This window comes from Polyodon spathula, chromosome 14, assembly GCF_017654505.1.
Source record: "Polyodon spathula isolate WHYD16114869_AA chromosome 14, ASM1765450v1, whole genome shotgun sequence".
NCBI lineage: Eukaryota > Metazoa > Chordata > Actinopteri > Acipenseriformes > Polyodontidae > Polyodon > Polyodon spathula.
Window position 1 is genome coordinate 28,524,319 of NC_054547.1, and position 22,590 is coordinate 28,546,908.

The window sequence follows — 22,590 nt, forward strand, 5'->3', positions numbered from 1 at the left end:
AGTCGACAGCCAGGTCTTTTAGGATGTACTTAAGTGCCCACGTGCCTACTGTGCATGCTTGTCAACGCCCAGAGTTTGAGCCTGCAAAAGATAAACAAAAATAAAATAAAGACTTGTCTGTACAATAAATGCCAAGGAACTATTTTCTGTTTACATAAAATGTCAGTGAACGTTAAGTGAACACATGTCTTTATTTTTCAGTTTCTGTCACAGGCTACAGCTGGCTGAAATACTAACTGTTAGCTCCTCCTCCTCCTCTTCTGATACAGTCATAGAGTTGGTCAGATGTGGACTGCCCAATCCAAATGCAAATATATTTGACTGTTGATTCTTTGGCAATTTATTTAGGGTAAGTAAGAGATATTTTGAGAATTATTATTATTTTTTATTTATTTACCGTGCCGTCTAAGCTGATGAACCCAGCGAGTCAGGGAAACTCAGTGGTCTGTCCTGCAACACAGAATTGTTTTTAAAAGCTGTATCTATTCCCCCCAGAAACGAGGTAAACACGACAAATACCGGAACACAGGAAGGCAAGGGATATACTTGCCACTTCCAACATTCAAATTACCAGTGCAACATGGCTTACTGGTAGCTGTCAATAAAAAAAAAAAAAAAAAAAATGCTGGAACTGTCTTTTGTTCAGTACAGAAAAGGCGATAAGGCACAGCACTCTGATACACAGCGTCAACTTTTTTACAAGTTTATCTTGTGGTAGAAAATTGAACGGAAATTGCACTGGCTACAGCAATCTAGGATGTATATCGAAGTCAGCACAAAAACATGAGGGTTCCCAAAGTCACTTGTGAGTCACTGTAGCACTCAAAAACTTTTGGACAATCCCGGAATGATGTTTAACTGGATGAGCAGAAGCCTAGGAATACAATACATCACAATGAGCAAGTAAGAAAAAATCGTGGTTCTTAAACGCTTGATTCTATAGTTTACTTTGGTAAGCAAGAACTGGCATTCAGATGCACGGTGAAGGCACCAATAGAGGTAATTATGTGGAATTACTTTCTCTGATTTCTGACTACGACAGTATGTTAAGCAATCGCTTGGCAAGAGCCACAGTATGCTCTGGTACTTCTAACAAGATTAAGAGCGAATAAAATTAAAAGCAGATATATAGGAAGCCAAGTACGTAGGTGTAATGGTAAATTAACCGACAAGGAAATGTTTAAACAACACCGTAATCAAAGGAATTTTTTAAAAGCATTTTTATTATTTTCTTTCATTTATTTTTGTAAATGTAACACATTTTCACAAAACAACCGTTCTTTTGGGCCACTGTCAGTCACGTATCTGTTTTCATTACAGTGTTGATTACGGTGTTGTTTAAAAATTCAGCATTCAAAGACATTTTAGTATTCTCCAACAACATCCCTCTACAGCTCCTATTTTCAATAATCCACCATTGATTTCTTACAATAGACACAAATCTAATAATATTTAGTTCATAGTAACATGCGTCCTAGTTGTGACCAATTTAAAGGCTCATTTCCATGCAACAGATCCAATAGTATACTGCATTCATTGTGTGAAGTAACAAACTGCACATCAGAGAAACAAAACGGCCTTTAACTGATCGCTTTGTGGAACATCTACCAAGTGTAAAAATTAACACCTCTGCATCTCCTGCTGCCAGCCATTTTTATCACAATTGACCACACTGCTGAAGACACTACAATGTTTGGTATAAATCACTGCTATAGGACCAGTGCAGCCAGGAAGCAAAAATAACAAGAATTAATTTTCAAATTAGGCACTTTGGAACCTCTTGGAATGAACATTCTATTCTGAAGTCATCATGTCATTATCCTCTGGAACGTTTCTTTTGAAAGAGAACTTGTTTCTAACAACAGCTTGTTTACGCCCTGCTTTTTCCATCCAGCTGAAGAAGGACTTGTAATCTGAAACATCCGGATTTATTTATTTTTTATCAAATATTGTGTATTTTGGTACACAATAGTTTTCCTTTTTAAAATATATATATATATATATATATATATATATATATATATATATATATATATATATATATATCATATAGTAGCAATCTCAGTTAACACAGGCAAACGCATCACACAGGGCGAGGCAATCCACACACAGGCAGAGGGCGGGCGCAAACCCAGGACCTCGAGCACTAAAGCATGGCGCCGATACCGCTGTACAAAAGAGCTGGCTCTTTTGAAAGGAGCGTATATAAGGCTTATGTCTTTGTATGTGATTACGTCACCTACTGCCTTCCCCCGTGCACGCTACTATATATATATATATAATTACATTACACTGCACTACATTACACTGCACAGTGGAACTCCTTTTGTCCACATGCTTGGGGGACATAGGTCCATGGATGTGTGAAATCCTCATATAAATGAGGTGTCATTGCGTGTGTTTAGAATGCATGAATAAAATACAGAAACTAGTAATGTAAAACAAATTAGTGTTTACTGGAAATGTATGCAATACAATATATTACAAACAGAAAAATGTTTTAAAATTAATTTACTCTGACAGTGATACTCCTAGCAAAACCTTAAAAAAATGTGATACACCTCCAACCCTGTTTCCCTACATTTTTTCTTACCAAAAAAAATACTAATAAAAAATATATTACAAACAAAAAAAAAAATACTACAAAGCTACAAGACTTTTTATGACGGAAATGAGCTGTTCAGCCCATCTGAGATCACAATTTTCCTGTAAACTAAGTCTTGTGGCTAGCAGCTAGAAATATCACAAGGTATTATCGCTAATTCCATGCATTAATATTAAATAGTGGTAGCTAAGTTTTACTAGTTTTCTGGTGCGATTTCAAACAAATACTGTTCTATACATTTTTTTTTTATTTAAAAACTAAATAAACAAGCCTGCTGTGTAATTTAAGCATTTTAATTTAATTTCTCTCTTTTTTTTTAGACTTCCGTTGAAGTTCTGAATACCTGCCCAGACCTGTGGATGTAAAATGTTTAAAAACATTTGTTACACAGTTTTCCTTATTGCCTGTGTTTTGTTTTTTTTCCTGTGCACATTCATGTACAGCAGGATACATGAAACCAAAACATATCCTGCCGAACAGACAAAGAGTAGATTGACTCATGTGAGTAAAACACAACGTCAGAAAATTACATTAACTGATTTGAATAAAAAACTAGTTCAGAACGTTACATTGATACCTGTGAAACAAAAAGTAACCAGGAATAAAATTGTCCAAAATGCTAAGGCTGTAAGATCCTGGCTGGTATGGAATGAAAACACCTCTACTGATGATCTTGGCTCCTCTCTAAAGGCTATCAAGAACAATTACCAGGCACTGAACAAATACAATGTGACATTTGTCTGGAAAAATGTGACTGCAAAGCTGAGCCAGCATGAGCTCCTGTGCGAGCTCAAAACTCGCGTACCACTTGTGATGATCAAAGCTGGTGATGGCAAAGTCAAAGGAGAGGATTGGCAGAAATACTTGCCCACAAAGGACTTGAATAAGAAGTTTGAAAACCTCAAACGGTGTGCTATTGTGTCTTCAGCAGGATCTTTAAAAAATGCAAAACTGGGAGCTGAAATAGGTATTTTATTTTTATTCTGTCTGCCCGTTATTGAGTTAATGCCATTTTCTTTCTGTAAATCTGCCTTTATCTGGCTTTAAATGTATCTGGAGCAGCCTATGAGCTGTGTCTGAACAGCCTTCCTCGTACTATTCGAGCCATGTGGCAGTGTGCCTTGACTCTGCCAGCCCCATCTTGTCTACATGTACTGTATATAGGTGGGAGTGGTAGAATGCACAACCAGAATAGGCCACTCTGCTCATACCCCTGGCACTATGCCTGTTTCTTGCAAGTGTTTTTTGATCTGGAGAGAGAGCAGAGATAGCAGCTCATGCAGGTAGCAGAAATGGACATAAAGGTTAAAGAGGATACATTGGCTGTTCAAGAGAAAGGAATGAATGTACAGTTATAGTAATGTGGTTGTAATTAGAGAAGTATCTCAGGAGACAGAACAAGGTAAAGCCAACTTACACAATCAGTGTCTGCTTGAGTTCATGAGCCTCCTTTTATTATACTGTGAATCTGCAAAAAAAAAAAAAAAAAGTCAGTTTCTCACAGTTATAACCTTGTGTCGGTTCAGTTGGTTCGTAGTTTTACCAAATTTATATGTAGAGACACAGGCCTCAACCTTTAATAGCTACTTGCAATGCATGCATCTGTGACTAATGCAACATTATTATTCAATGCATTATTTTCAAAATAGGTAAAATAATTTAGAATTTGCATATCATAAATGAAAATGTAAAATAGAGTTTGTGGCTATGGCAAACTCTAACAAGACGTCTTGTTTTTTCTTTTTCAAAAACTCAAACTAGCAGCTTATGGCAGTTTGTGGTATGCATTATTTGTGCTGTCTAAACTTACATGATTATAAAACACCACTTCTACCAGCTATTCGGTAAAACTGTAAAGTGAGGTGGCACTATCCAAAACATTTATACAGTAGTTTAACCTTAGAATTCTAATTGAGCGTTACAAATTATGAACAAGTATTATGAGAAATGGTCACATATCGCCCCAGAACAAATGAAACGACTTACAGGCTTGGCCCCACCAGCCATTATACCATATTGAATGTGCTATGCTATGACAGGTGTCTTGATTTTGTTGTACAGACTTGCACAGGAAATTCATAAACTAAGAAGAAACCGGAACTGAAACCTCTCACATAGGAACTTTAACACCTGTGATTGTTCTTTTTTAGAAACACACTTGTGGTTTACTTTGTTTTTCCATTAACATTCAGCAGAACGTTACATACGGTATCTAATTAGTATGGGTATGAAATGACAGTATTTCTAGTTTATGTGTTTTGTTCACTATCTATAATTTTCTGCTGCATTTACCACTGACTTTTTTTAAAGGCCTTAGTACCCTCTTTCGTCACAGTGTGTTTAATTGTACTGTGTTAAGTGTTGTCTGTGCTGAACTGTGGTTTTTACATCCAAACTATTGGCTTGGAAACTTCTTGACAACCATGGAGTTCTCATAAACAGTTTAAACACACACTAGGTGTAGAGTGTTGTAGGGGGACAGTTTAATGGTTACACCTGGGTTTGGATTCTACATGTTTTTTTTTTACAAGATGTGTTGACTGAAACCGAGTGATATTCAAAGTCAATCTAAACGAGGTAAACCTTATATTCCATACCCATGGCAAGTTTCTCTTTAACACTGAGCTGTGTGTATTATTAAGTGCACAACAACATAATGCTTTTCTTTTGCACTTTAAGATGACCATGATGCTGTCATGAGATTCAATGGCGCTCCGACGGATGGGTATAGCATTGATGTGGGGGAAAAAACTACTATTCGAATAATAAATTCACAGGTACTGTAATGACATAAGTATGCTATAACATGTTTTTAATTATTCGTGTTTCAATAAAGCATAGAACACTTTTTACACATTAAAAAACATAAAACATTTTAACAAAAAATGTTGAGTATTTTAATAGTTCCCTCAGGTGCCTGGTATTTTAATATTTTGTAGTTCCCTCAGGTGCCTGGTATTTTAATATTTTGTAGTTCCCTCAGGTGCCTGGTATTTTAATATTTTGTAGTTCCCTCAGGTGCCTGGTATTTTAATATTTTGTAGTTCCCTCAGGTGCCTGGTATTTTAATATTTTGTAGTTCCCTCAGGTGGCTGGTATTTTAATATTTTGTAGTTCCCTCAGGTGCCTGGTATTTTAATATTTTGTAGTTCCCTCAGGTGCCTGGTACTTAGCATGTGCTTGGCATTGCTTCAGGAAGTTACTGTTGCCACGGGCAATGACCAAGCATGAGTGCCCACTGTGTTAGATACAGATGCCTTATAAATCATGAATGAAAGCCTCTTCACCAAGCTGCTGAACCCTGGAAGCAATGGACCAGCCTGGGAACTAAGGATGATGAAGCATGATGAGGCTTTTCCTTGTTACATCTATTTTTCCCAGTTTAACTATACAGTACCTATGCTGTGTGATTTAAATAAGTTATTGTTAATAATGTATAATATTTCTGCTTTGTTTTACAGCTTGTGCATGATAAAGAGCACAGTTTTCTAACGGATCCTATTTATCAGACTGGAGTGTTAATCCTGTGGGATCCTGCACCATATAAAGAAGATCTTCAACATGTGAGCATAGCTGCTGTACTTTATTCTGGTAGCAGTAAAGACTGCTCAGCAAATGGAGCACAAGTGGCAGATATGACGTTGGTTTTACAACTTAATTTGCTACTTATGTGCTTTGCCTGGCCACTTTATTTTGACCTGTACCAAATGTCGGGTTTGGCCATCTTTTCCATTATAACAGACTTGACCTGGTGTTGGAAGGTGTCTCGAGAGATGTTAATCAATTAGTCAGAGGATTGTGATGCCAAATGTGGTGGTCAAGTTCATCCCAAACATGCTCAAATTTATTAGGATCCGTGGATTGTGGTGGCCATGGAATATGCCTGGTCTCTGTCATGCTCCTCCAAATATCTGCACACAATTCTTGGAAGTAGCCTTCACCACCAGGGTGCAGAATTGCTGGGAAGACTTGATCAGCAGCGATGTTAAAGTAAAATATGGCATTTGTCCGGAATTCCAGAGTAATCAGAGGGCCCAGACTATAACAGCAGAACATGCCCCAGACCAGGACAAGGCCAACTCCATTCTGGTAGAAAGGCCCCAATAAAATGGCCAAGCAGTGTAGAAGCTACAGATTCTGAAATACTTTTCTAGCAGTACCTTAAACTAGGGAGCTGTGCTAAAGTAGGTCGTCTTTAAATGCTATCTTTCATGCACATAAAAAATGTGGTGCTAGTTGGGAGATTTTCAGATAAGTGCAATTGCAGTCATTGCAAACCATTTTGGTTTTGGTTTTCAACTTGCTTATCTTGCAACACAGAGGAAATGCAAAGTAGTTGTCTCATTAGTTCTTTAACACACTGCTTAAGTGTTATGTAACCACAGTACTTGTTACTGTCTCTATTTTTAAAATATGTTTTTAACTGTCACAGGACAAGATCTCCAATGTATCTATTAAAATGATAAAATATGAAGTTTATAACTAAAGTTCGGGAGGAGGGTCAGACACCAATCTCTGCGTCACCAAAATGAATCATTCAGTTTACACATTTACTAAGATTGTTAGCACTATAAATATCGTACCTGCATGCACCTGCTCTGTTATCAATTTACAAGGAATTACAATTTCAAGGAAGAAGCCTGCTCCTATTCTTCCTGCCATTTCCTTCACATCTGCAGCCACTGCAGGGAAGCCCATTCACGATTAATTTATCCACGCAAGCCCAAAAAATCAGTCGAATTTCAGAAAACCAGACCTAATACAGACCAAAAGACAGGATGTAGCTTACCCTAATACCGCTTCATTCCTCTTTGGAGCCCTTGTGCCATGTGTGTCATGGTGTGACCTCAATGAGCTTTAAACTTGATATTATACTTTGTTATTCTGTTTTTTGTCAGCACATACAGGTCACTTTATAAATGCAGAAGTTTAAAGTACCCTTGAGGGCTCAATATAGGTCTTAAAGTATATAATATATTTACTGTACAATTATATAAAAAAATATATACTGTACAAAGTGAATCCAAACAAAAATGTGTCCTGTGTTCATGTTCACAGTGGTACAGTAACCCAGACTATCCCTTCTTTGCGAGGTATGTGGAATACCGTAAGAATCATCCTGAGCAGCTCTTTTATATCATTAACCCGATTATGCAGTGGAACCTGTGGGACATTATTCAGGAGAATTCACTGGAGGCGATCCAACGCAACCCCCCTTCCTCCGGGATGCTAGGTAACATTTTACGTTTTCTGTTTCAGCATACATACAAGGTTAAAGTACAAATAGTTGCAGTAGATTTGACCTGATATCTCACATTTTCCATTACACATGGTGTCAGTCAATGACATTAGGAACTTTTTCTGCTGGTTGTTTTTTATTACAACTCCAACAGGAAGCAATATTAGTCTACCTATAAAATATTTAGGTCGTTAACTGCAATATTTTAAATCATAAGAATCTAAATTAGACCAGTGTGTTTAAAAGCAATTGGTAGCCTCTTTTTTTAAAACTTCTTCAAGCTGTAAAATACAAATGCCCTCATTGGAGCGTAGCCACAAAATACTCCCCCCCCCGTGTATATTAAAGTGCTTTATGTACTGCACACCTTTGTTTGTGAAAGTCAGTGTTAAAAGTACATACTATGAATAGTGGGGTCACATTCAGTGACAGGCTACATTGTAAACAAGAATGTTAACTGTTTTATATCGTTCGATAAACAAAGATGTGATATGAATTAAGTAATTTTTCACAGCCTGGGCATTTGTATGTGGGTTTAAAATAAATAAATAAATAAATAAAATCGACACAGGTTCATGGCAAATTCTGCCATGAAAATGGGACATCCTGAATTTTGAGCGAGACTAAAGGGTGCCTGAAAAACGGTAAGGGAGCACGGTAGTTGAATCTAAGCTCTAAAGTGCTGTCACCCTTTTTACTGGCGGTTAGACTATTATTGACCATTCTGAAGCAGACGGAAAGCTAACTGGTGGAAGTTTAAATTATCTACCACTTTGATCTTTGGAAAGTAGGCACAGATTCTTAGATTATTATATATGCCGCCAGAAAGAAAGCGTCGGAATAACTAATGAACCAAACTAGCGGATACATACTTGACGTTTTTTCTGCAGCTTTAGAAAATACTCAAATCGGAAGACAGTAACTACCTACGAAGATGGCTTGGTCTGCCAAGATGTCTTAGCAGCATTGCTCATTACGGCAGGACCAATAAGTTACAACTGCCATTCAGAGCTGTCACTGAGTAGTTTAAGGTCACTAGAGCAAGGGAGGTATTGCAGTATAGGGACTCAAGTGACAGCAAGGTGTCCCATGCAGGCATTAAAGTGAAGACAGGCAGAAAGTGGAATGCACTAGCAGCAGTATGCCAGGCTGAGCCTCGCCTGCGACACAGCATCATGGTGGAAAGAGTAGCACAAGGAAGGACAGGACTTGCTACTTTCTCAACTCCCAGATATGACACGGCAGTAGGCAAGGAGAGATGAAAGCTGGTGCAAGATGAGGTACCAACTGCAGTGGAGGAGGAGGAACAGTGTCAATGAAGTAGCAGGGTGTCAGGAGTAGATGGGGTGGGGCAAAGGAGCGGTAACTCATCTGGACAGACCTGTGGCAAACGGAACCGGTTAGTATGTCACTAGATTGCCAATATAACACAGGCAGTGCTTAGGGAATTTGTTTTTTAAAAAAGCTGATTGGGTGGGTTATTACTGATGCAATTGAAAAGAAAGGTCATGTCAAGATCAACAACTATCAATATAAGGGTTTAGATCCATAAAAGGGTAACACTAAAGCGAAGGTCAGGTGTTCAACAGCTATTAACAAGCCGATCTAGTATGTAAGCCTCCGGGAATTTCAAACACGATACCTAACTAAACCACCTGCTGTTGTTCTTTCATGTGCTTTAGCCTTGGTGATTATTTCTTTGTTGACTCCCAGGGGTACAAAGTTGATACAAGAGATGTTAGCAGTGTTTCACTGGCCTGTGGTGTCACAGAAGTTTGTTTTATGTTCTGTAAAAAAAAATGGGTTGCTAAGTGATTTTTAAATGCCTGTTAAGCATTTCTTAAGGCATATGACAGGAATATAATGTCTAGATATATAATGTACCAACCATGATTCATCTTCCCTATTCTGTTTTGGGGAACGGACCATTGTTCTGCACGCTGGGAAAGTTATGTTATTTTCCCAATGTTATACAAGTAACACAAGGAGCTGGGGGAGTTTTATATCCGTATTAAGTGTGCAATCCTGCTCTTAAGCTTTTTAAAGTGAAGTAAAGCAACTAATTCTCTGATGTTCAATTTGAACAGTTGACATGCTTTTCTTTCTTTCTGAAATAGTTCTGTTTGTCAAGTAAAGAAAATATGATCAACTTAATTGGCTTAACCCTTAGTGTAGACATATGTAAAAGTGTCAGAAATAATAAACCCCTTTTTTCTCTTTTTTCAGGCATCGCATTAATGATGAACCTCTGTGACGAAGTGAATGTGTACGAATTCCTGCCTTCGAAGAGAAAGTCTGACATTTGTCATTATTACCAGAAATTCTATGACCGAGCCTGCACAATGGGTGCCTACCATCCCTTAATGTATGAGAAGAACCTGGTTAAGAGGATGAACCAGGGAACAGATCATGACATCTTCCACTATGGCAGAGTGACTTTACCAGGATTCCGGAATATTCACTGTTCAGCAAAGGCAAGGCAGATCTAAACTGGTACAGCAGGGCTTAATAATAATACTCTGTGATGTGGAAAATTTTTTGATGTTATGGAAAATCCTCTGCAGAAAATCTAATGAACCCCTCCATACTAAATGTCTTGGGGATCATGACATTGACCTACATTTAGGTAATTTCAGCTGTACTGAGACAGAATATTTAGAGGACTCAAAGTTTCAGGTGCTGCATGAATATAAACTGAAAGTTTCAGTGCTGCATTTTTTTGTTGTTCTTTGTAATGTAAATTTATTGGCAAGATGTTTTTAAATAGTTGATTTGATGGCACATCAAGTGACACCTTCAGACTGTTGCTCTCCATTATAATATTTATAGTTTGATACTTTGTGGTGTAATAAAAGTTCAACATTGTAAAAAACAAAAAAAATCTTTAAAATTGAGCCATCTGCAGTGGTGTTACTGCCTCTTGCCTCTGTAGTACTTCACGGTATCCCATTTACTGACTTAGAAACTCCTGGTCGCCCACTTTCCCGAGTCGAATTAAATCAGATGAGGACTAGTTGATGTCTTTGTCTCAGTAGACCTCTGGGCGAGTACTTAATACAGATGTACACATATACTACTCTCACGATTAGTCTTGCGTTAAAAAAAATGTAGGGAAATCAATGTTCTAATGGGGTGTAGCAGTGGTGAATAAGCATTCGCAAATAATGCTTAGAAAACAGTCACTTTACAAAACTGTGTTGATTTATACTGGGTTATGACCCTGTCTGAAGATGTCATTAGCAAAGGGGGCTGGTTGTAGTAGCGAGGTCAAACAATAGGTCACGTTTTACTAAACATTTTAAAACTAAAATTAACATTATCGTAGTATGTTACTTAAAACATAATAACACAATATATTCATAATAAAGTTGAGTTCTTAGCTATAAACAGTAACACGTTTAAAGCTTGGGATTTGCTGTCTGTAGGTTGGTGTTGTTTACATTATTGTCAGCATATTTTAAGTGATTGGAAGCTGAAATTACTTTTTGAAAACACACTTTTCTTATCCCAATACAATATTGGTGAGCGATAATCAGTTTGTTTGAAAACCAGGCTTTAATCACTGGTAATAGGTGCACAGGCGGTGATTCTGTGAGTACTGTGGGACTCAAGCACCAATGGGGGAAATAAGGTCCCACACAGTGCAAATAAATCACCTGTTCTGTCAAATTATAGTGTGGATATGCTTCACAAGCAGAACTGTTATTGCAGCGTTTCAAAATGTAAAATACATTTATTTGTACAAAGTCTCCCAGCTTTCTTGAAAAGATCTGTGTTTCCCTTGTTTTTATTTTGTATTTGTTATGCTGTCATTAGTATCTATAGTAGATTCACCGTCCGTCAGTTCTGGCAGATTCTACTGTACTTGCTGCAGCGGTTTTCTCCCACTGCTAATTAAAAAAAAATAATAGCCACCCAGCTAACAATTTCATCCCGAGGGCTACAATAAATGTACTGTCTTTAAATCGGGACTTTACTGAAGACCGCATGTGTACGTAAGTTTTTTTGTAAATAGCAACACATGTAATGTACAATAAAATAAAAATTTTATTTGTGTCATCTTTGTCAATTTCAGGCGGAGCTTCATGGTCGTCAAGGTAACAGCTGAGAGAATTTTTCCTGTCATCCTGTTTGGTGCGGTCTGTGTCAGTTTTTCAGCACACAGTACAGTAGTCACTCAGTAACGAGGTGCAAACAGGTGATTGATCGATCTGTATGAGCGTTTACGAAGGTGCTTTGTTAAAAAAAAAAAAAAAGAGTAAATCTAAATTTATAACAGTGTTATATTTTTTAGTAAAATAAAATCTAAGCCTATTTTTAGGGACCCCAACTGTTGTTGTTGATTCCAACTCAGGCACTTCACGTCAGGACTAGCAAGTTTCAAAAGCTACCAGTCCTTGGACTAGTAGCACGATATTGTTAGTTTCTAACCCTGTGTACTATAGCGCTTTATTAAGATTTATGTTATTATGATTATTTACAATTTGAACCGTGGGCCTAAACTTCATATTGAATTGTGACAGGCAATGGCCGAGCGGTGACGTCATGCCAGAATGAGGAAGCACACACACAGACAGGCAAGTACTGCAGTTGAAAAAGAAACGTGTTGTGAGCCATTTCAAATAACAAAAATAAAATAATTTAAACAAAAAACACTTACTCACAGAGCCCAAGTAAAAGAGATAAACAAAAACACAAAATAATCAGAAAACCCAGGTCAGGCTGGGCAGTTGCCTTCACTGATCTTTTAAGTTTCTTTTAGTTTTAGTTTTACTTTCGTTTTTAAATCCTCTCTCTCCTCTGAACACCCACCACGAGTGCAGAGAGCTGTAGGTTTATATGTAGGTGACCGTCTCCCGATTATCAACAAATTAATCACTTTAATTAATTTGGGAGATGGCCACCTTCTGCACAAGGTTTTTTTAATTAAAAATAAGTGAACAGAGCTGCTCACCCTATTACATGAATATACAGTAATTACTGAAGCATTTATCTTGGTATTATCCCTTCCTGCTGTCTGATAAAAAATAAACCACTGTTTATTTATTTTAAAAGTTATTGTTTTATATATAAAAGCAAAATATATGCAATATACAATGGCTCTCAAAAGTATCCCCCCACCCCATTAGTTCCATTAGTTGAATGGAGCCCACCTGTGTGCAATTAAGGTGTTTCACATGATTTCAGGTTAAATACACCTGTCTCTGGGAGGTCCCACTGTTGGTTAGTACATTTCCTAACAAAAACTACATCATGAAGACAAAGGAACATTCAAAGCAAATCCGGAATAAGGTTCTTCAAAAGCACCAATTGGGTAGGATATAAGAACATTTCCAAGGCATTGAATATCCCCCGGAGCACAGTAAAGTCCATTAGTAAGAAATGGAGAGAATATGGCACAACTGTGAATCTGTCTAGAACAGGCCATCCTCAAAAACTGAGTATCCGGGCGAGAAGGGCACTAGTCAGGGAGGCCACCAAGAGGCCTATGGCAAGTCTAAAGGAGTTACAGTCTTCCACGTTTGAGCTGGGAGACACTGTGCATATGGAAACAATAGCCCGGGTGCTTAACAAAACTAGCCTTTATGGGAGAGTGGCAAAAAGAAAGCCATTGTTGAAAAAAGCTCACATCAAATCTCGGCTAGAGTGGAAGAAGATTCTATGGTCTGGTGAGACCAAAATAGAGCTTTTTGGCCTCAATGCTAAGCGCTATGTTTGCGCAAGCACAACATAGCACACATCATCCTGAGAACACCATTCCTACCATGAAGCATGAAGGCGGCAGCATCATGCTATGGGGATGCTTCTCTGCGTCAGGGCCTGGAAAGCTCATGAAGATAGAGGGCAAAATGAATGCAGCAAAGTTCAGAGAAATCCTGGAGGAAAACCTGTTGAAGTCTGCAAGAGACCCTAGACTGGGAGAAGATTCATCTTCCAGCAGGACAATGACCCCAAACATACAGCCAAAGCCACACTGGAGTGGCTTAAAAACAAAAAGGTCAATGTCCTGGAGTGGCAATACCACAATCCAATTGAGAATATGTGGAAAGAGTTGAAAATTGCTGTTCACCAAAGGTCCCCAACCAACTTGACGGAGCTTGAGCAATTTTGTAAAGAAGAATGGGCAAAAATTGCAGTGTCCAGATGTGCAAAGCTAGTAGAGACTTATTCAAATAGATATTGATAGGTATTGATGATGTTATTAATTTTAAGTTTTACATTGTGTATGTGTGTCTTTTATAGTTAAGTTCTTTTTAATCATTGTTTAAATTGTGTGAATGCGTTTTTATAGTCGTTTTAATGTGCTTACTAATTCAGTTGCTTTAATATGCTTTGCAGTTTTGCATATCCTAACATGACTGAAAGTCATGGGTGTCTGAGCTAAATGCCAAAAGGAAATTAGCAGAGATAGTGTGAGACAGGGGAGGAGAAGTGAAAGACAAGATGGATGCGCCCTGCTATGTACAACGTGGTATGCAGCCCCCCCTTATTCCCCCCGCAGAGGGAATGTGCAATGATAGAGTGAGAAACCCCTATCACTGGACAGAAGTAAAACAAATGGGAGTGGCGTCAACAGTTGTTTACAAAAGTATAAATAAATTGAACAGGTATGAAATAAAAGGAGACATACAGGGTTACATTTCATTCATTTTATGGTATACTTTAAAAAATAAATCATTTTTAAAAATCTGACACTGACTTGGAATAATATGTTCATGTTAGTGATGCCTAAATGACATGATTTTTACAGCAAAAACAAGGCTGTTGGGTAGTTGCAACCTTAACAACAGTGGGCAGGATTGCAACTCAGATGCAGCACAGTAATCAAAAGAGCTCTACTGTAAAGACAACATGATAATAGCAAACATTTCAGGCAGTTGCATTCTCAGGGCTTGTGTTGCCTAGGGAATTAGTTGTGACACCTGGTCTAAATATTTTTTTCACACAGTTCAAAATCAATATTTCAAAACAATTAAAGATTTTGGTGGTTACTTTCCTTGCATATCTCAAGTGATTATTTCCTGTTTCTCAGGCTTATTACAAATTTTAAACTTTTGAATATATTCAGTTTTAGGATTGAACCCCTGCCAAATCAAGTTCACATTGTGCAGTGATTCTCAGTTGCTTGTTTGCATGGAGTTTATCTATGGGTGGCTGGCCTATAAGGCCATTGTTGGCAAATGACATGATTTTACAGCAGCGTGGCCTTGTTACAAGTACATTCTTGACGCAGGCATATTTTTTGTTTGCATTTAGATTTTTTTTCTCTGCTTTTTAAAAATCCACACGCATTTACCTATTCATGTTTCTGAAAAACCTGCTCCGAATCCATTGCTTTGCTAATAAGCCTGTTTCTCTTAATCTCACTGTCATGTGTAAAAGAATCATTCTTTGTCTTCCATCAGTAATCAGTACTTGGCAAACATTCAGAAAATACTGTACTTTAACCCTTTGCGGTCCATTTATTCAGCGCCTGTCAGGCACGTCAGGTCCAATTTATTTTCACACACACTGTTTGTTTTACACGCGTTGTTTAAAATATTTTTTTCTTTCACAGTAAAACAGGTTTAAGAGGCACTTCATATCAACAGGACACTCAGTACTGCATCTTCAGCCCCGTCCCACCCCTTGTTCACTGTATTTATCACATACCTCTTCATAGTTGTGCATACTGATTAATCATCTCCTGATCACTTGTTTTATCACCAAACTCCTCAATAATGCGATCCATCATTATTTTATTACTATAACATCTCAAAAAGCTCTGCAAATGTCAGTGATATTCTTCGAGCGCTGGACGCGGAAGCAGCTATCTTGTTTGTTTATGTCTGTGTTATCTCTGTGGACCAGGGGCTATGTGTATTGCTCAGATCCACCCCTTTTTTCCCCGGCTTTTCTCAGCTCCTATCTGTCTCACTCGGCCATTGAAAGGTTTTCTTGGCTTTTTCCGGAGAAAAAACGACTAGAGACCTGTGCTTGCCATCTTTTTTGATTGACAAAAAAGTTATACAATTAAAAAAATCTGCTACATCAGATTGTGAATGTGCAGTCTCATCCACCGATTCCTCACCCACTAGCGGTGTGTTCGCTCACCTGTTGAGCTTGCAGTTGTATACTACTTGTATTTTCCCGTGATTTTCATCATTTACACGTGTAAATGAGATTCACCCACTGTTTTTTTCGGCCACAAACCTGGATTTACACGAGTAATTCTCCCAAAAAGTACACGCGCATCACCATTTCACGTGTAAATTGCCCTGTGTGGAAAGACTATGAATGAGGTCAAATTTAATGATCACACTTTTAACTCTACATTAACCCTGTCGATGTAAATAGAATACAATGTACAATGAACATGTGGCACAATTAGGAACTTATTGGCTGTGGGTGTTTATCAGAGGCTTAATTATAAGGTATCCTGCTGTTGTTTCCATTGCTATGTAATTTACATGTAACAACATTGTAAAAGCAGTGTTGAGATCACGTTACTTTATATTTCATGGGGCGCGAGCTGGGGGGGTGTAAGGATAGGGCATAAGAAGCAGAAAGGAGAAGTTATTAGGACACAGTGCAGGCTAGAAAGCACCGAACTTAGGAAAGGGGAGTGGGCAAGGCCCTGACTCTAGTAGCAGACCAGCCGAGCCGAACATGGAAACTAGGGTAGACAGTGGTCACTGACTGAGGGTGACATGCCGACACATCCCAGGGGCAGAAGACCTAGCAACCAAAAACACATACGAGGGTTATGACTCGGGAAGTTGCCCCTTGGGAGGAAGTCAGTACCGGTAGACCAGGACATGAAAAGAGAGAGAGAGAGAGAGAGAGAGAGAAACCCAGCATATGAGACTTTTGTAAAGAGGCGCTTGTTAACCCCTGATTGGCAGAGATTTCACACTGCCTGGGACCTGAAAGAAGGACAAAGCATAGAGGTTAGTATGGGACTCGATCACTAGGAGTGGCCATGTCCCAAAAGAAAGGCAGAAAATGGAACAGAGCCTCGAAGTGAGGCAAAATAAGCGCAGGAGCTGCAAAAGGACAGAGTGTGGCCGGGGGTCTGCTCTAACTCACATGGGAAGAACCCCCCCTGAAGGTAAGGGAGGGGTATGCCTAGCATGCTGAAGCATAACATAGACACAAGAGCAGAAAGACAAACAGGACAAACAGAGGGATGGTTAGCGATTTAGTAGGATGCAACTATGTGTATACCTGCCGCTTAGTGGAGAGGAAAAAACCCTTGAGGCTGATTAGGGGAAAACCTCTGGTGGCCCCGGCAGATAGGAAGCCCCCACTCCGGACATACTAGCAATTTTAAAATGAGCAGTAACTATATCAGAGGAGAATGAATGAATGCAAGAATCCACAGCAGAAGAGGACCAGCTACCCACATTGTTGAACAGGCTTTGATTGATGTTGGCCCTCGCGGTGGTGATGGCTGTGCCTATACGGAATGGGGGGGTTAGAGTCGAGGAGGGAGACCTGCTCTGGAGGCGAGGGTGGAGAGATGGGTTGAGAAACAAGTGACAAATGATGATGGGAGCGAGAGGAATCAATGAACAGGGGGTCTGGGAGGGGGCAGGGTTTCATGCTGGCGAGATACCTTGACGATGAAAAGAAAGGGGAGATAGGGGACATACTTGACAGCTGAATGAACTGACCACGATGAAATTGATCAGTCTTGCAGGTACGCAGCCGAATGATGAAGTAAGCATCGAAGAAGGCTGAGAGGCAGATGACCTCCATAGGTAGATCCTTGTAGGGGGAGAAGTGGCCTTTCCGAAGAGCAGGAATGAGCAAATGGAGAATGTCCATTGATATACAGGCGGGAAGGTGAGGCAGGGGGAAAGCTCTTAAGAATCCCACGGAGGATCAGAAGAACTGCTGGTAAGGAGAGAATGGAGGGCGATCCCTAGTGTGGATGATGAAAGTCAGGATCCAGTTTTAATTGAAGGAATAGGATTATCCGATTCTGGACACAGAAGGTTGAAAACAATGACCAGGCTGTAGAATAGGAAGCTCTTGAAGAAGGGACGAGGGCTGCAGACATATAATGCTGAGCAGATTGTAGGAGGTTACTGAGAGTATGATTCTGTCAGTTAGCAGCTGGAGAAGCTGCGGATTCTGGATGGGGGTTGGGGAAGCAGATAGGACCAGATGACGGAACTTGGATACTGAAAGTAGAAGCAGAAGGATAGCTGGAACTGAGGGCTGAGGTGGCAGCTGGACTGAACGAACATATGAATCGGCTGCTGGGGAAGCGCAGCGTCCTTTGCTACCCATATTCTGGAAACAAGTGCAGAGAGATGATTTGTAGACCATTTTATGTGTTAGTTAATGCAGGATATATCAGTGGTTTGCTACTGTCATGTCTGCTTGAAATGGAAAAGGTGAACTCACATTCAGAGATTTGGGTTTCACAACTCCAGTCATTCTCCTAATACTGGAACTCCTTAACTCCTTATCAAGACAGATTTCCAGTCTCTTATCATATCTCTCACCATGTATTAATGCTGCATACTTGAGAGAATGAGCCAACATATGAAAAGATTGCTGAGGAAGTCAAGTGCCCCATATTTTGATTAGATGGGGATTAGCTTTAGCCTTGATTGTGGAAATGCTGCTACGATCTGCATATTGGAGGAAAGCTGGAGCGTTTGAAGCTCTGGAGTAGTGCATTTGTAGATTTAAACAGTAAACTAAAGCAACTTTTGCATGATACAGTAGTGAGCAGATCTGAAGTGGAGTGATTAACAGTAGAGGGCGGGATCTGTTGAACAGTGCAGAGGTCTGAGGAGGTAAACGATGGAGTGCTCTCAGTAATGTGCAGTGACCTGCTGTAGAGAGCAGAGATCTGCTGAAGCGATGATCTATAATAGTGAACGGAGGACTGCCATCAGTAGAGTGCAGTGGTCTGCTGCAGAGAGCAGAGATCTGCTGAACGTGGTGGATATTGGTCTTTGAGTGTTGAGACAGTTTTAGATGGGGCTGCCTTTGGGCAGAGATGAAGAATGCAGAGATCTGAGGCTGCTGCAGAACCTGAGAGGATGAAGAATGCGTTGCTTTGAGGTTTCTGCAAAACCTATTGATTTGGTCGGGAGCAGTCTATGAGTGTACTGTTTATTGGGAGTAGGAGGACATTGACTGAAGCGTTGATAATTGTAGGACATGGTTCAGTATCTGACTGACAGCTCAAGTTGATGAAAAGTTGAATAAAGTGCCTTGATGAAGTTGGTCGGTTTGGAGGAGTGGAGCCAGATGAAGATGCACAAAACTGGGAATAGGAAGAAGTCACAGGGAAGCTGGAAGTTAATGTGACGGTAGATTCTGAGCATCTCAAAAAGCCAATAAGCACGTTGCTTGATGACCAGGTCCTCGAAGGCGGGGGCAAGTTGAAATTGAATGTCAGTTGATATAGGTAGGCAAAAGGTTGAGGCACTCCTGTGAATCCCTCGGAGTGAGAACGAACTGCAGGAATGGATAGAAAAGTTGGAGTGTGCAAGCTTCGCAGCGATAGCAAACCAGCTTAAAAGACTGTATATAGAACTTGTGGTGTTATACTGCCATATAGAGGTTATGATTGGGATTAAACCATTGGCTTGAGTGAAGCAGGTTAGAATATATTTGGTTATTGTGATTAAAATCCTTGTCTATGTAGAACAACATTCTGTATTCTTTTTAGATTTGAATAATAAATATATTCAATACATATATTAGGATAGATAGTCATGTATATGAATAAGTTAATGCAGTATTTAGATGTCACAATTTAGCGAATTGAACTTGCCCTCACAGGTTGTGAAAGTGCAGCGACAGGAAGCCAGAAGATTGCACTGATTAAGCTGACTGGTCACCATGGCAACTTGCCACTCTTCACAGTCACTCACTGAGGGCATTGACGTGGTAACCATGGTCTGTGAGGCGCTGGTGGAAAAGTTGCAGTACAGCAGTGTTGTGACCAGTCAAAATCACGAGCCGCCACAGGCTGAAATGGAGTTTGTAATGGAGTCGATAGGTCTTTTAAAACGTTGAATGTAGGGGATGGAAATCCAGGGCAAGATCTTCTGATGGAATGGTAAATTGTGCTGGCTCTGTGGGAGCCGGGGAGGGGCGTCTGATTGCAAGCGAGGAGTAAAGAAAGATACCGCAGACAATGCTTTGTGGTGGATTTAAATAGAGCTAAGGCAAGGCAATCACTGATGAGGGGAATGTCAATACCTTGTTGAAGGAGCTTTGAAAGTTTAGCGGAGGCCAGTCTTTCTGATAAAGACGAGGACAAGTTGAGTAATGAAGCTGTGCTTTAGATGGCGCTGTTGCTGGGCTGGAGGCTGGATGGAGCAGGAAAGACTAACGCTGGAGCTCCTGGAACCGAATAGAGAAGCTGAATGATGAGAAGAATCACCGGAGCGGCTAGGAAAATAATTGATAATATCTTGGCAGCGCTGCGCAGAGAAGTGACCTGCAGTGAAAGGCAACGAAGTTTAGATATTAGCAGTGAAGCACGAAATGACAGTGTCTGAGCGTTTACTACAAAATGAAACACTAGACAGCAAAGGTGCAAGTGATCAGGGCTTTAATAGAAAATAGGTACTAATTAACAGGAAATTAGAAGCCCTGAGCTCCACGCCCCCTGAACTATGCTGGCTAATCAATCACATTCCATTATGCTGTGCTGCAAACATGCACATTTGATCTTACTTCTGCAGACCATTTCATATTAACACAATAAAATACCCTTTTGAGTAGTTTCAGGAATGGCAAACATGCATTTTTCAAACCCTATGAAAATATTGGCAAAGCATGATGGATGTACTAGGCCTGTAACATAATTATAAGATAAAAAAAGAAAAAGAAAAAATGTAATTGCATAAATAATCACAATGATATTCAAATGTAAGCAGGACTCTGTGATTTTTCTACTTGTTTTAGATGATTTAATGTCCTGTCCTGTATTATAAAAGATATTCAGCTTAATATTCTCATTTCAATTTGTCAGCTGCTTTAGTTAGTAACAGTAATATTGGAAAAAAAAGCAGGACACAGGAAAAACACTGAACATGACAGAATGCTATGAAGTTTTAACTCAGGAGATATTTCACAACACATATTTATAAAGCATTGGAATTTCCTGTCTTTCCTACTATCCTAGTGATAACACAACAAGAATCAAGGCAGACAGACATAACTAGATTTTACTTGGATTTACTTCACTTTAAGGGGGTTCACAAATTAACATTGTTAAATGTTGTAAAGTTGATGGACATGTAAAAAAAAAAAGAAAATCACTACAAAATTGGCACCACAGTTTATGAAAACAACTTTCACAATGTTCACGCATTTTTATTCTGGCAATGATGAAACATCTATTTTGTAGTTGTTACTGGATAAATAACGTAATTAAATATTGCTGTTTGTCTTTCATAGCTGTGAGCCAAGTGTCAGTAAGACAGCTTCATGCATACAAGGTTTTGATAATAAACAGATGATTTACGGTAATTTTTGCTCGAGTTCATGTTTAAAGTCATGCACTGTATGCAAATGTGCGTTTACCTTACTGTGCGTTCCAGGACTGCTATGCCACTTCCTGTTAATAACCTTCCCAATGAATAATGTAAAACCATGCAAAAAACTGTTATCTTGCTTCCCATTGTCAGATCATTTTATTCATATACACATTGTTTTTGCTTGACAGGTTTCTGTACTCTAGAGGAACCGCTGCAATAAATGCACTATTTACTGTACAGTCCTTCTGTTACCTTGTTGTCCTTCAGGGATGGCAATTTGTTATCATGGTGACTTATTTGTGAAGTTCTTGCATAAAGATTCCACCCAGTATTCTTTAAAAATAAAGAAAAAAAAAATAGGTCACTGAAACTACTGATATATGTTTTTAAAATTAGTGTATCTATCTCAAACAGTATAGAATTTGTATATACCGTCACCAAAAAAAGAGCCACTGTCATAAATATATATCGGAAAAAGCTGCTATACAGAGTATGGCGTAAATTAGCTAGTTTGGGATTATACTGGCCACACACACACACACACATGTATATATATAATAAGAACACAACAATGGTGAATGTTGAAAAACAGTGATATATTTGGATCAATCACTAGTCATGTGTTGAAGTAGTTACTGCAAAATAGAGAAGTAAAGTTAATCTAATAATAAACTTGATGGAGTTTGGGAAAAAAACTACTCTCCATTCCATGCGGACCCCTTGCTGTATGGCTAACCCTGCACACCACACAGCTGTGCTTTTTACCATGTGAACCATTCAGCGGCCCACCAAAGCCCTAGAACTATTTAACAAAAGAGCCGGGCTCGCTTGCCAGAGCTGATAAAAACCTGGAATATTTGCTTTGACCTTCATTACACCACATGGGTCAGTCTTGTGCTGACCCCTATGCCAAAATGGCATACAATGTCACCCCCCATATCACAGCTCACAGCTTCTTGCAGCTCTACTAAATGTTGTTCTCACCTAAGTTCACTGCTCAGTCTGGCAGTGTGGCAATTTGTATGTTCTTCCAGTAACGTTTGCAATAAAGCAAATCAATATCCAGCCATACACAACCAAATTAAATGGTAACAAAATTGACTTTGTCTTGTATGTGTATAAAAAGCAATTTAAAGTGAGATGCATGAGCAAAACTGTTAGTCACATAAAAAAACAAATAGATGCATTAAAAAATAAAATAAAAGTGTTCACTGTGTATCACTGACAATTTGATTTATTTATTTATT

At 39.1% G+C, this 22,590-nt stretch overlaps 1 protein-coding gene across 6 annotated transcripts; it reads left to right on the plus strand.

Annotated features, from left to right (window-relative positions):
- Positions 1–250: 250 nt before the first annotated feature.
- On the plus strand, positions 251–11,125 carry LOC121326348 (beta-galactoside alpha-2,6-sialyltransferase 1-like). Of its 6 annotated transcripts, none has more exons than XM_041269578.1 (6): positions 251–349; positions 2,926–3,572; positions 5,285–5,382; positions 6,067–6,168; positions 7,664–7,838; positions 10,071–11,125. In XM_041269578.1, exons 2-6 carry the CDS (start codon positions 2,972–2,974, stop codon positions 10,331–10,333), a joined length of 1,239 nt encoding a protein of 412 aa, XP_041125512.1. In that variant the 5' UTR covers positions 251–349; positions 2,926–2,971; the 3' UTR covers positions 10,334–11,125. The 6 variants fall into 6 exon arrangements, with proteins under 6 accessions (XP_041125512.1, XP_041125516.1, XP_041125510.1 ...); XM_041269576.1 differs by having other exon boundaries at positions 261–999; XM_041269577.1 differs by having other exon boundaries at positions 261–903.
- The last annotated feature ends 11,465 nt before the right edge of the window (positions 11,126–22,590 follow it).

Coding starts and splice junctions, on each gene's coding strand:
- LOC121326348 (XM_041269578.1), top strand. CDS start 2,972: ATGTTTAAAAACATTTGTTACACAGTTTTCCTTATTGCCTGTGTTTTG. Junction 5,383..6,066: donor TTCGAATAATAAATTCACAG/GTACTGTAATGA, acceptor TTTGTTTTACAG/CTTGTGCATGATAAAGAGCA. Junction 6,169..7,663: donor ATAAAGAAGATCTTCAACAT/GTGAGCATAGCT, acceptor TCATGTTCACAG/TGGTACAGTAACCCAGACTA.